The 13,286-nt window shown below is 36.3% G+C and overlaps 1 protein-coding gene across 2 annotated transcripts in view; it reads left to right on the top strand.

Moving 5' to 3' along the window:
* The window catches only part of DLC1 (DLC1 Rho GTPase activating protein), a 419,617-nt gene that overhangs the window by 90,718 nt on the left and 315,613 nt on the right, over positions 1-13,286 (top strand). For both annotated transcript variants that reach the window (XM_027597776.2, XM_027597782.1), the window contains exon 3: positions 12,786-12,935. In XM_027597776.2, the coding sequence (XP_027453577.1) occupies positions 12,786-12,935 (150 nt within the window). The remainder of the gene's footprint in view (positions 1-12,785; positions 12,936-13,286) is intronic.

The raw sequence follows: 13,286 nt of genomic DNA, 5'->3' as shown, positions 1-13,286 counted from the left end.
AGAGTGTTAAATAATTAGTGATTCTTATAAAATAGCTTTTCTGAATGCTTTTGCCATTTTTATTTTTTTAATAATTTCTTAATTCTCCATTATATATGCTCCAAATATTTTCTCCTAGTCTGTCAATTGCCTTTTAACTTTTATGTTTTTTCATTTGTGGATTTTAATTCTAATTGCAGTACAGTTAACGTACAGTGTTATATTAGTTTCAGGTGTACAATATAGTGATTCAACAATGCTATATATTACTCAGTGCTCCTCTGTGCTCTGAATCCCCTTCACCTATTTCACCCATTCTCCCACCCACCTCCCCTCTGATAGCCATTGGTTTGTTCTCTGTAGTTAAGAGTCTGGGTTCTTTTTGTCTCTTTTTTTCTTTGTTTTGTTTCTTAAATTTCATTTGTAGATTTTTATACAGTGTCAAAGAATGTTTGAATTGTTTTGTTTCAAGATTTTTACAATTAATACTCCCGCCTTTCCTTTTGCAAGTGAATTTTAAAATCAATTTATCAGACTTAAGCATTTGTGGGTGAAATATAATGTCAGGGATTTACCTAAAATATCGTTGTTTTTAAAAGTAGGGAGGGATACATAGACTTAGCAAAATCTTGACAAATTTTAAGCTGACAGGCACATTCAGCATCAGAGTTTATTATATTTTTTCTGTATTTTCATATATGCTTAAAGATACTTATACTAAAGACGTTTTTTGTTTGTTTCCTTTGGGATTTCTTTATTCTTGTTTTTTAAGAATCAGCTTTGCAAGTTTCATTTTAAAAAATTCCATGGGAGCTTTGGGTTAGACTACTTTGGATTTAAAAATTAATTGCAAGACAGCTAACATTTCATTCATTCATTCAACAAACATTTATTGTATGATATTTATGTGCTAACCACTGCTCTAGATTCTTAGGTTGTATCAGTGAACAAACGAGGCAATGATCGCTACATTTTATAGGGGAAACAGACAACATACATAACAAATTCACTTTAAAGTATATTAGAAGGAATGTTCCTATCCAGAACAATTATGTACCTCTCCATTTGTTCAGTCTTCTTTTACATCCTTTGGTGACATTTTTAATTTTCTCCATGAAAATCTCGATTATTTCTTGTTCGGTTACTTCTAGATATTTTAGTCTTTATTTTTTTTCTATTCTGTTTTTCATTTTATTTTTTTGAAGATTTGATTTATTTGAGAGAGAGAGAGACAGAGATAACTACAGAGATAGCGAGAGAGAACAGGAGTGGGAGAGGGAGAAGCAGGCTGCCCGCGGGGCAGGGAACCTGACTCCAGGCTTGATCCCAGGACCCTAGGATCATGACCTGAGCCGAAGGCAGATGCTTAACCGACTGAGCCACCCAGGCGCCCCTATTCTGTTTTCTAAATGGCTAATGACAGTGAATAAGAATGTTCTTGTGTTTTTCTTTGTTGATTATCAGATTATTCTCTGTGATTTTTAAAGTACAAACTTTCTTCCTTTGTAATATAATCAACTCTGTTGTTGTTGTTGTTACTGTTTGTTGTTTTGTTGCTTCGACCAGAACCTTAATCACAACATTAAATAAATGAGTGATAATTAGTATTCTTACTTTTTCTTAATAGTATAGAAATGTTTCTAATATTTATCCTCAAAACTTCCTCTAATTACCTTTTAAATCCTTGCTACCTGAGAGAGTTTTGTTGTTGTTCTGCTTATTAAATCACTAACAAGTGATTTAAAATAGGTCTTGAATGTTATAAATTCCTTTTTTGACATTTATGTGTTGTATTTTTTTATTATTCTGTTAATATAAGTGATTAATGGATTTCTTATTGTGGAAGCACTGTGGATGAGAATCTATTCCTATTATACTATTTTTTGTCAGAAACCATGGAATAGCTTTCTCTGGAATCTGTTAAATTATAATCTATTTTAATGTTTCTTAACCCTTGCTATGCTTTGAATACATCTGTTGAACTTTTTATTTTTTTAAAGATTTTATTTATTTATTTCTCAGATTGAGAGAAAGAAAGAACACACGAGCAGAAGGAGTGGCAGGCAGGGGGAGAAGCAGGCTCCCCGCTGAGCAGGGAGCCTGATGCGGGGCTCGATCCCAGGACCCTGGGGTCATGACCTGAGCTGAAGGCAGATGCTTAACGGACTGAGCCACCCAGGCATCCCTCTGTTGAACTTTTTAAAAACACACTAGCTTGGGCCCACCCTACACCTATGAAATTTGGTGGGTGGAGCCTTAGTATGTGGAAGTTTCCAAAACTATACCAGTATACCTATAATCAGCCACTGTTGAGAACTAGTACTCTAACATGTGGTTCGGAGGTTCTTAAAGTGTAGCTCCCCATACAGCAGCCACAGCATTACCTGGGAACTTGTAAAACATGCAAATGTTCCATCCCCATCACAGACCTACTGAATCAGTAGCTGTCTGTGTTTTAACCAGCTCTTCAGGGAGTTCTGATGCATAGTCATATTTGAGAACCACTGATAGAGTTAATTGTTAACAAAAAGACAGAAGGAGAGACAGAAGAAAGGAAGGAAAGTAAGAAGGGAAAAGGGAAGGAAAAAAATGAAAGGAGGATAGAGGGAGGGAAGGTGGTAGAAAGGAACAAATCATCAATAAGATGATTTATCTTCTAAGTTTATAGATTAATAACAGTAAGAAGATGCCACCCATGTGTGACTAAGTTTTTTTTTTTTAATCTACATGTATTCAGCCCAGATTTCTCACTGCATGTAAATTTGTATGGGAAATATATCTTCTCAGGTCACCTGTAGACTTGAAGAAAGTGCCTTGGAAGACTAATACTGTTAATGGCTACTTGGGTAACCTGAAGCAAAGATGAACTCAAGAAACCTTGGTTTTCCAATCCTGCCATTAACCTAAGTTTGTAGCTTGGGAAAGTCTTAAACTTGCTAACGTAAGTCATCAGAAAAAAATGAGAAGCTGGAGCTAGATAAATAGTTCCCATACTTTTTCAGTGTGAGGACTCTGCATCTGTGTCAACGAAGCCACACACGCATTGCACATGATAGTAGTGAAAAAATATATAATGGCAAAAGTTTCAATCTGAATTTACTCATTCCTAGAAAATTTCATATAAAATATTAACAATTCAAGTAAATTTGCAATTCTAAAAAGATTAGCCTCATGCATTTATCAGATTTAATTTTTTACTGAAGAAAAACCAAAATGGGAAGTCTTAGATTTGCCTAGGATTATAACATTAAATAAGACACTGAGAAAAGGAAATTTCCATTCTTTGAAGTTGTATAACTAAACTTAAGAGGCAATTACTATTCATTCATTCAAGGAAACAACCTTTGTAAGACCTCTCCATTAGAGTGACATTGTACTCAAAACCAAAGGCTTCCTCTGTTATACCCAGGCAGGGGAGAAGTATGTTAACCAAAGGAGCATGATTACATGGGTCAAAATAGAGTTGCCAGACAAAACTCAGAATGCCCAGTTCCATTTGAATTTCAGATAAACAACATAAAATGTCCTAGTATAAGTATATCCCAAATATTGTGTGGGATAAACTTATACTAAAAAACCTTGTTTATCTGAAATTCAAATAGAACTGGGTATCCTATATATATATATATATATATATATATATATATTTTTTTTTTTTTTTTTTGCTAAACCTAGTAATCTTGGTTGCAATGAGAGAGAGAGCATGGCATGTTCGAGAAACCAAAAGAAGTTCTGAACTAAGCATTTCCTAAAACATAGTATAGTTTACATGAGATTATATCAAATAGTATAATAATTTATTTTGATAATTTTATTGTTTAATATACATCAGGAAAATATAAAATTATCACATATATAGCATGAATATATTTAAAAATCTATTTTTAACTGTAAAAAAAAGGTGAGTCTACTTAAAGAAAAATATTAAGAATTATGTAGTTGTAGTCCTCAATATGACAGACATTTGAGGAACACTGGGCATTATCAGAAAGAGTGTGAGAGGTAAAACTAGAAAAGTTGAAGACAGGTCAATATAGACTTTTTTCTAAATTAAATCATATATTTTTATGGAAGAGGAAGAAATTTTTACTTTTGTCTCTCTCTGTTATCCACACCTAAAGAAAGATCATCATAATATTCCTGAAAACAGTCGATGGGATTTTAATGTTAAATGGATGTTTTTTTCTTGTTTTCAAACTGAGAAAAGTCATGTATCCTTAAATATCTGAGCCCAAGGACAGAGCTACTGAGAATTATTTAAAAAAAAAAAAAAAGCAAAAACAACAGGGATTTGCAGATATCAGGTTGGCATGATGATACAGAATAAATAATCAACCCAGAAAGGCTGACTTTGTATCTACAAATGTACTAAGTGTCCCTGAAGGTCAATCTTCAACTTTAGCACTTAAAGACTGATTTCATAATGTCTACCAAATTATTTCATTAGAAATTATATCCCACTCCCCAAAATGGGCTTTTAAACCTTGTGGAGGAAGTCATCCTCAGATTTCCCTGGAATAGAAAGGAATTGCTGCGCACACAGTTCTCTTCCCCATTCACACCTGCCACTTCTGAGCACTCCTTAGGACCTGCATAGATGTCCTTTGAAACTATGCAGGAGACTGTGTAAACAATTTACAGAACTCCCACCTTAAAAATGCTCTATCTGAAGCCTCATTGAAGTTTAAAAATCAAGGGAAGGAGAAACCAGTTTTCTACACCATGCTTTATAAATGGGAGGAGATACATAGGAAATGAACACAAACACTTAAGATAAAGCTATGATTTACATATCAGTTAAAAGCTGCCTTGTAGTAACTTTGAATGAGGATATTATTTATAATTCTGTGTCATCTAATACTAAAATGATATTGGTACATGTTAATATTAATTAAAGATAACATGCAAAGATTTTGTGACTGAACAGACTATCTGGCAAATAGGAGATAGTTCCTGGTTTGTTTTATTACCTACTTCCTAATCTACATAAGTTTCATCTTGAAATGTACTAAAAATTAAGATTGACTCGTTTAACTTGCCTAGAAATTCTGACATAGGATAATTATATTATCTTTAGCTTCTGACTGCTATTCAGATGAAAATCTTCACTGCTTCTGAAGAAAAAAAAATTAATAACTTTCTGGTTCTTTAAGCAGGATATTATTTTAAGAAAGGAAAGTCTAGAGTGAGGAATTTATTGTCCAGTGAAATGTATAACACTAATATGAGATTTCATACTAGTCCAGCTGGCTGCAGATCAAATAATTCAGAATGAAGTTGGGCCAAGTCTTTTGCTAAAAGGTCCCTTTCTACTATGGATGAACAAGGAGTATTACCAGCCCAGAATAGCCAGTAAGATGCATATAGAATCAAAGACAGTGTAGGGGCCAGAACCTTGGATTATGAATCAGGAAGTCTTAGTTCTATTCCTGGCCTAGCCTTTAATTTATTATGGCCGTCTATGTGATGCCACAACTCACTGACAAGCAGAACATTCAGGCAGTGCAAAATTTGCTGAGCCAAATGTCCACTATTTGGAAGCATTTAGGTCTTTTACTGAATTTTTTTGGTTTTCTTCCAAATGCTTGGTATTAGGAAAACAGAGCCTCTGCATCTCTAGGGGCAGTTTCCTTTTCTCTGGACTTCATATTTGCCCAGTCTGTAAAATGTCTGGTAATTTTCACCTCCTTCCCACTCTGTGTATGTGTACTGTGTCCTGTGTTGTTCAATAAAGAGCATCTGGAGAAAGAGGAGGGTTGAAATTATCTTCCCCAGATAGAAGGAAAGAAGGGTAGTGGAGTCTCATGTTCAGAGAATTCCTGGAGAGAATGACCCCCTAAAAACCCTGTTTATCTCCCCCAGATCCCATTGCGATCAAAGTGACTTCACTGCCCAGGGACTAAATAGCTACTGGGGGTAATTAAAAATCATCTTTCAGATTTCCCAATGAAAAACCATGTGGGTTGGCCATATTAGGCTTTTGACAACAAATCAAATTGAACGGTTTTTCTCCAAATTTCCCTAAGTATCCCACTGATGAGTTTAAGAAAGAAATACAACTGGAAATTTCTTCCACAACAGTGACATATATTATCTATACCTTGACAACAGCTAGTTACAGTGTTAAGACAACAGGATGTTTCTGTTCTTACTGCTACATAGGCATATATCGGGAAAAGGAGACACGTATCACACCATTGGCTCAAGGTCAGCTCACAGGCAACTAAATAGCTTTTCCTCATTAAAAAAGCAAATCATGTCAATACTATTAAGAATAGCCTATTCATGTTCTAAACAGCAACTTAATTCTTAGCTGTGTTAAAGAGGGTGTATAGAACATGGGAAATACTTGCCTACTCTGCCCTGGTCAGACAATGTGTAGAGTAATATATTTAATTCTGGGCACCAACCATTAATTGGGTCATTGACAGAATCATGTCATATGCAGAGAAGAGTAAATGTAACTAATGAGGGTTTGAAAACATGTCATATGAGAAATCATTAAGGGAACTGAGGATGATTCACGTAGAAAAGGAAGAAAATGGGCACAATAGAGTTCTTCAAATATTTGAAAGACTCTTTCATGGAATAGACACCACTTTATGCTGTCTAGTTCTGGAGGGAGAAACTGGGAAGTTAGAGGAAAGCAAAATTTGACTCCATGGGCGTTTATAAACATTATAACTACAAATATGAAATAGTAGCTTCCTAGCACACAGGAGATGGTCAATAAACGTAGCAAATTACTGTTAAATAAAAGTGTTAAAGAACTAGCCTAGATGCAAAAGTTTTGGGCATTTAATCGTGGTTATTGGTGTTCTTCCAAAACATAGTTTCTGTATATTGGAAGGAATGAAACCAGGTTGCAGGAGTTGAGGAGAGAATAAATGATACCCAAATGGCATTAAATTAATAATGGCATCCATGAAAGGAAAGCAAAATGTAATATTGTAAAGAGACCAGGACAGAGAGTTGGGAGAGATGGGCTCTATTGTATTCAGTTTGTCAATAGAGAAGTAATCTGGACTTAGAGCTCCCTGGAATTCTTCTGCAAAGTCAGGACACTATGGAACCAATAGCCATGATCCTGGAGTTCTAGATGTCTAAAGTCTTTAAAATATTTTATTTATTTATTTGACAGAGAGAGAGTGTGTGAGAGAGGGAATACAAGCAGGGGGAGTGGGAGAGGGAGAAGCAGGCTTCCCACAGAGCTGGGAGCCCGATGTGGGGCTCGATCCCCGGACCCTGGGATCATGACGTGAACCGAAGGCAGACACTTAATGACTGAGCCACCCAGGTGCCCTAGATGTCTAATTTATTAAATTCTGAGGAAAGTACCCAAGTACATAATGAGTTGCTCAAAGAAATATGTTTTGACTTACTGTCAAAAATAGAAGTATAAGGATATATTAATTATAATGAATTTTAAGGTATTTTACAAACATAAAAAATGGATAGTTCAAGGAAGGCGGGTAAGTGAGGACTACTAAGGAAAGAGAAGTCTCCAGAAAAACACTAAATTTAAGTCTAAAATTTAGACTGAACTCTACCTGGGCAACAAAAGCAAAAGTTAAGGCAAGTGAATGCATTAAATAAATAAAATGCATTATTTCAATATGTTGTTACATTGACTAAACCACAGTTACCACTATTGGTTACCAGCTCACATAAGCTCACAAGAGAAAATTTGGGACATCTCTTCCAATTCTGCATTCAGTAATGTCTAGTTGGTAGCTGGAAATCGGCCATGGCAATATTTATGTCGCAGGAAAATTGACACATGCTACAAATCAGGACTTTCTTTCTATGTGGAATCTAGTTTTTAAACATTTACCAACATACCACTCCCTACTTCCAAGAAACAGCTTCCCCAAAGAGAGCCTTCTTCTTTCACTTTGATTTCAAAATATGTATGGCCATGCTATGAAAGTATTTATTATTGTTGTTGTTTTTAATCCACTGTAGTTAACACAGTGTTATATTAGTTTCAGGTGTACCATATTCATATATTCAATTCATATATTCATATATTCAACAATTCCTTATATCATTCATTGCTCATCAAGATAAGTGTGCTCTTAAATTTATTTCCTTATAATTACCGTAATGTGGGTCCAGTTCAGACTTCAGGGGGAGAAAAAGACTATAGGACTAGAAAATAATCTTAAGATAAATTGAACTATTTAGTGTGTATTAGTTATGTGGCATCACTGGCTGTAAAGTAGGATGACATTTCCAAAATGTTTAGTTGTCAATATGTGGTAAGAACCCTAAAAGTTTAAAACACAGTAGATCACTTATTTGCTGACATCCTGCCAGTGGCCCCACTACAAAGAATAAATTTGACCTCTTTACAGTGACCTTTATAACAGAATATAATTTGGCTCCTGTTTATATTCACGCTCACATTATCCTAGCACTCATTCCTTTCCCTGTTACTCTCCTTCCCGGCGTTCCCAACCTTTTATCTGATCCTCTTACTCATCCAACTCATTCCTGTCTCAGTATCTTGGTGTCACTCAACACTCTGCATGGAATACTATTTTCCCAGTTCTCCTCCTTCCTTTCTCCTCTCCTTCCTTCCTTCCTTCTTTCCTTCCTTCCTTCCCTCCCTCCCTCCTTCTTTCCTTCCTTCCTTCCTTCTTTTCTTCCTTCCTTCCTTCCCTCCCTCCCTCCTTCTTTCCTTCCTTCCTTCCTTCTTTCCTTCCCTTCCTTCCTTCTTTCCTTCCCTTCCTTCCTTCTTTCCTTCCCTTCCTCCCTCCTTTCCTTCCTTCCTTCCTTCCTTCCCTCCCTTCCTCCCTCCCTCCCTCCTTCCTTCCTTCCTTCCTTCCTTCTTTCCTTTCTTCCTTCTTTCCTTCCCTCCCTCCCTCCTTCTTTCCTTCCTTCCCTTTTTCCTGCCTGCCTGCCTGCATTCCTGCCTTCCTTCCTTCTTTCCTTCCTTCTTTTCCCTTTCTTTCTCTCTCTCACTTTCTTTCTCTCTCTCTCCATCTCCACCTCCATATATCTCTTCTACTGTATTCTTTTTCTCCCGATCATGATTTAGCCCTCACTTGCACAGAAAACTCTTTTCCAGTCACTCTATGCCAAGTGGGACGACCACTCTTCAGTGATTGTGTAGCTTCTTACCCTATTTATTTGCTTTTTACACTTGTTCCTATATGAAACCATCCTACTTATGAATTTGTTAACTTCTGTTGTCTGTCTTCTCATGGTTGACTATAATATTCAGGAAAGCCAGGATTTTTTTTTTAGTCTCTTATTCACTGGTGACTATCTTGTCCCTTTAATGGTGCTTGACCCATAACAGCTATGACTGCAGGAAAGAAGGAAGGAAAGATGGGAGGGGAGAGAATTTAATGTCTTGGCCTTGATTTGAGTGGGTTAAGTTATTGAAATACTGAAAACTTCATTAACAGGTAGCTTTAATTATTAAGAAGTTCCTCTTCATGGACGACAGGGAAAGCATGAAATAGAAGCTTCACTATAGATGTCAACCTAGCCAAAACCTGCAAATATACAGCTCTGTTTTCAGGCATGAGCTATTTGCTGGAATTTAGCCATAGGCATATGAAAGGTTAGAATAGTAAAATATTAATATCTGGGCTTTAAAGACAAAGACAATAAAATTCATCCAAAACATCTGATTTATAGTCAACTCTATTTTGTGAAGTTTTATGGATGTATAACACAGGATACTGGTCTGTGTATTTGACACTTCAGGCTGTGTGTGATGGGTGGTGAATAAGGAAGCATCCAGGAAGGAAGGGGAAAGCAATAGGCTTATTTCTCTAAAGGAATAATTTAAACCAGGGATGTTTGGTTTTATTCCTTTTGGCAGAGCATTTGAAATAATTTGATGCTCAGCCCATGGATTTAAAAATGTTTTTAAAGCACAATCTCAGCATCCAGTTAATTCAAAGACAAATTGTTTCTGAGACCACTGCTGGTAGGGCTAGGACAACTCATGACATCCTGCTTTATCCAGCATTAACTTAGTAGCTGGAAAAATATCAAGATATACTTTCTAAGGCTTTGGGAGATTTTATTTCACTGGCTCCCATTGATTTCATTATTGTTATTCCTGAAAACATATTGCATGTGCAATGTATAACTTGACTCATCTGCCAGGTAGAAAAACATAATTTTTGTGCTTGAGGATGTTATAATTGGGAAATGAAAATCACACAAAAAACATATGTGGATATAGAGGTGCAAAGAACATTGTCTTGCCAAACACAACTTTGGTTTAAAAAGAAGGAAATTATACAAGCAAATACATTGGAGAAGTAATTAAGAGGACTTTGAGTCATCTCTTAGTCAGATTTTCCATTTTCTGAGTATTTAAAAGAGAATTAAACTGAATAATCTCCAATATTTCCAGGACTCCATTTTAACATAGAAGCAGGATTTTACTATAAATAATGCTTTTTTGGTTTTTTGTTTTTGTTTTTTGCTTTCTTAGAGAGAGCGTGCGTGCCCACACAAGCAGGGTGGGGTGGGGGCTAAGAGGGAGAGAGAGAGAGACAGAATCCCACGCAGTCTCCAAACCCAGCATGGAGCCCACCGCAGAGCTCGATCTTACGACCCCGAAATCATGACATGAGCTGAAACCAAGAGTCAGGCACTCAACCGACTGAGCCACCCACGTACCCCAATAAGGCTCTTTTGAATAAAACAAAGTTCTGTAACACTGAGGAACATGATATATAGTAAGGTTTAAGTCTGTTTGCAAATATCCTGGACCCTCTTAAGCACAAAGCATAAAACTTTATGATGACAAGAGTCTGTAATTGTATCAGAGCCTCATTACATGTTTTAGACAGCAGGGACAATGAAAGGAAATTTAAGTAATAATCACAGCACAGAATTCTGAAGTAATTAACACAACAAAAAATTCTTAGTTTATTCTCAAAATTGATGTCTTTTTGGAAGTAGGACTAACTCTTTCATTTTGACATTAGTCTGTTAAACCAACCACAAGTTCAGCTTACCCAAATAACTTATTTGGGTATTAATTAATACCCAAGCTTAATTAATGATTCCTCAAACAATTTAATTTAATAAACCAATTCTTTGACATCTGGAAAATAATGCTCTGTAATATTAACAATCTGCTCTAGCTCTTGTGGATACAGAGACCCCTATAGAATTATTTAATCCATGAAATTACCCTAGTAAGTCCCTGTTCTTTGAGGTTCCCTCCTAATGACGGCTAGAGAATTTAGGGGATTAAAAGAAAAATGCCAAAAACAAAAGGTCTATTTCAGGCAGTCATCTTACTATCCCACTGCCAATACCATCACAAGCTCCCTTGTACCCACACCCCTCAAGCTTCTGTTGTGATATATTTTCCCTTTGAGGTCTCTACTGGTGTTCCTTTCAAAGCTGATTTCATCCAGATAAATATCAAAGACAGATGAAAAGATGGCAACATGAGTGACAAATGATTTTCTTCAAAAGGGCTAGCCCCAAGTCTATTATATCTCTCAACAGATTTTGCTTCTGAAGAACCTTACCGTGCTTTCCATGGCCTTTTTTTCCCCACCCAATACTCTACCCAACCTTGATACCTTACACAACACACAGGAAATAGATTCCTAATATTAATTGACTTGATTTGAATATGCAAGAAAAGTAAGCAGTCATGGCCAAATAACTCTATAAGGTTAATGAGAAGCTTTAGGTATTCCTGTAAGCAACAGTATTTCCATAAACATATCTCTATACTATAGAGAATTTAGAATGTGTAACCATGATCATTTACAAAAATATATACAATTGTGGGGGCTTTTTTCAAGAGAAAGTGAAAGAAAAAGAAGCTTGCAGAGAAATATTGACAATGATACAGCCTGAGTAGCAGTAGGTAAATGGCCCCATGCAAAAACAAAACAAAACAAAAACAAACAAGGGGTGGCTGAGTGATAGACATTGGGGAGGGTATGTGCTATGGTGAGCGCTGTGAATTGTGCAGGACTGTTGAATCACAGATCTGTACCTCTGAAACAAATAATACAATATATGTTAAAAAAAAAAAGAAGAAGATAGCAGAAGGGGAAGAATGAAGGGGGGGAAATCGGAGGGGGAGACGAACCATGAGAGACGATGGACTCTGAAAAACAAACTGAGGGTTCTAGAGGGGAGGGGGGGTGGGAGGATGGGTTAGCCTGGTGATGGGTATTAAGGAGGGCACGTATTGCATGGAGCACTGGGTGTTACACGCAAACAATGAATCATGGAACACTACATCAAAAACTAATGATGTAATGTATGGTGATTAAGATAACAATAAAAATTTTTAAAAAAGAGTACAAGGCAAAACAAACAGAAAAACCTGTCCACTGCACAGACTGAAATCCTGCCTTCTTTATTTTCCCATTTTTTTTACTATACTCAGATATGTTCTTTCAAAAATATTCTCTTGCATGGATCCTTAAACCACAAACAGTTATTAGTATGTCATAGTTGATTTGTACCATGAACAAAGTAATGTATAAATTTTCCCAAAAATAATGAACTGAAAAGTAGTAAATATGTATCAGTCCTCACTGATGTTTTACTTCTTTTCCATTGTACTTTTTCCCAGAAGATGTATATTTAAAATTCAAGTAAAATGCTTCCTTGGCAGTAGGTCAGTATCTTCCCAATGAAGAGCCCATTGATGATACAGAATAGAACTTCCTTTCCCCCTTGAGTAGAAGGCTGCCTATTATTCAGTGTCCTTTTTGTCACATCAAGGAACAGGGAACTTTTTCTTCTTTCCAAGAAATGGCCTTTCAGATTCAGTAACAACATGTTCTGTTCCTCAGGAAATAAGAGAAGATCGAGATAGGGCGCGGCTGGACTCCATGGTGCTGCTAATTATGAAACTGGACCAACTTGATCAAGACATTGAGAATGCCCTCAGCACCAGCTCCTCTCCATCCAGCACACCGACGAACCTGCGGCGGCACGTTCCTGTGAGCTTTCCTTTCTGCTTCTTTTCCCCATGAGAATGCTACCTCTTTATTTCATACAGTCCCTCTTGCAAATGAAACATCTTCGATGGGAGCACTACCTATATGTGTCTCTGATAAGTGTTCCATAAAGAGCACTCAAGTAATTTTGTGCTTGATGCAATATTATTTAAAAGAGAAGTGTGATTAAAAAGGAAATGGTTATTATTAGTTAGACAAAAAAGAGGGTCACCTGGGGAAATTATGTTTCCTAGAGATCAAATCATCTTTGTTGTAGTTGTTTCTCTCATGGTCAGTCTTCTCTGACATCCTATGAACACCATTCACAATGCTATGTCTATCTTGTTTAATATT

The sequence above is a fragment of the Zalophus californianus genome, chromosome 2, assembly GCF_009762305.2.
Source record: "Zalophus californianus isolate mZalCal1 chromosome 2, mZalCal1.pri.v2, whole genome shotgun sequence".
NCBI classification, from domain to species: Eukaryota; Metazoa; Chordata; class Mammalia; order Carnivora; family Otariidae; genus Zalophus; species Zalophus californianus.
The sequence above is the reverse complement of the archived record's forward strand: the minus strand, read 5'-3'. Positions and strand labels throughout refer to the sequence as shown.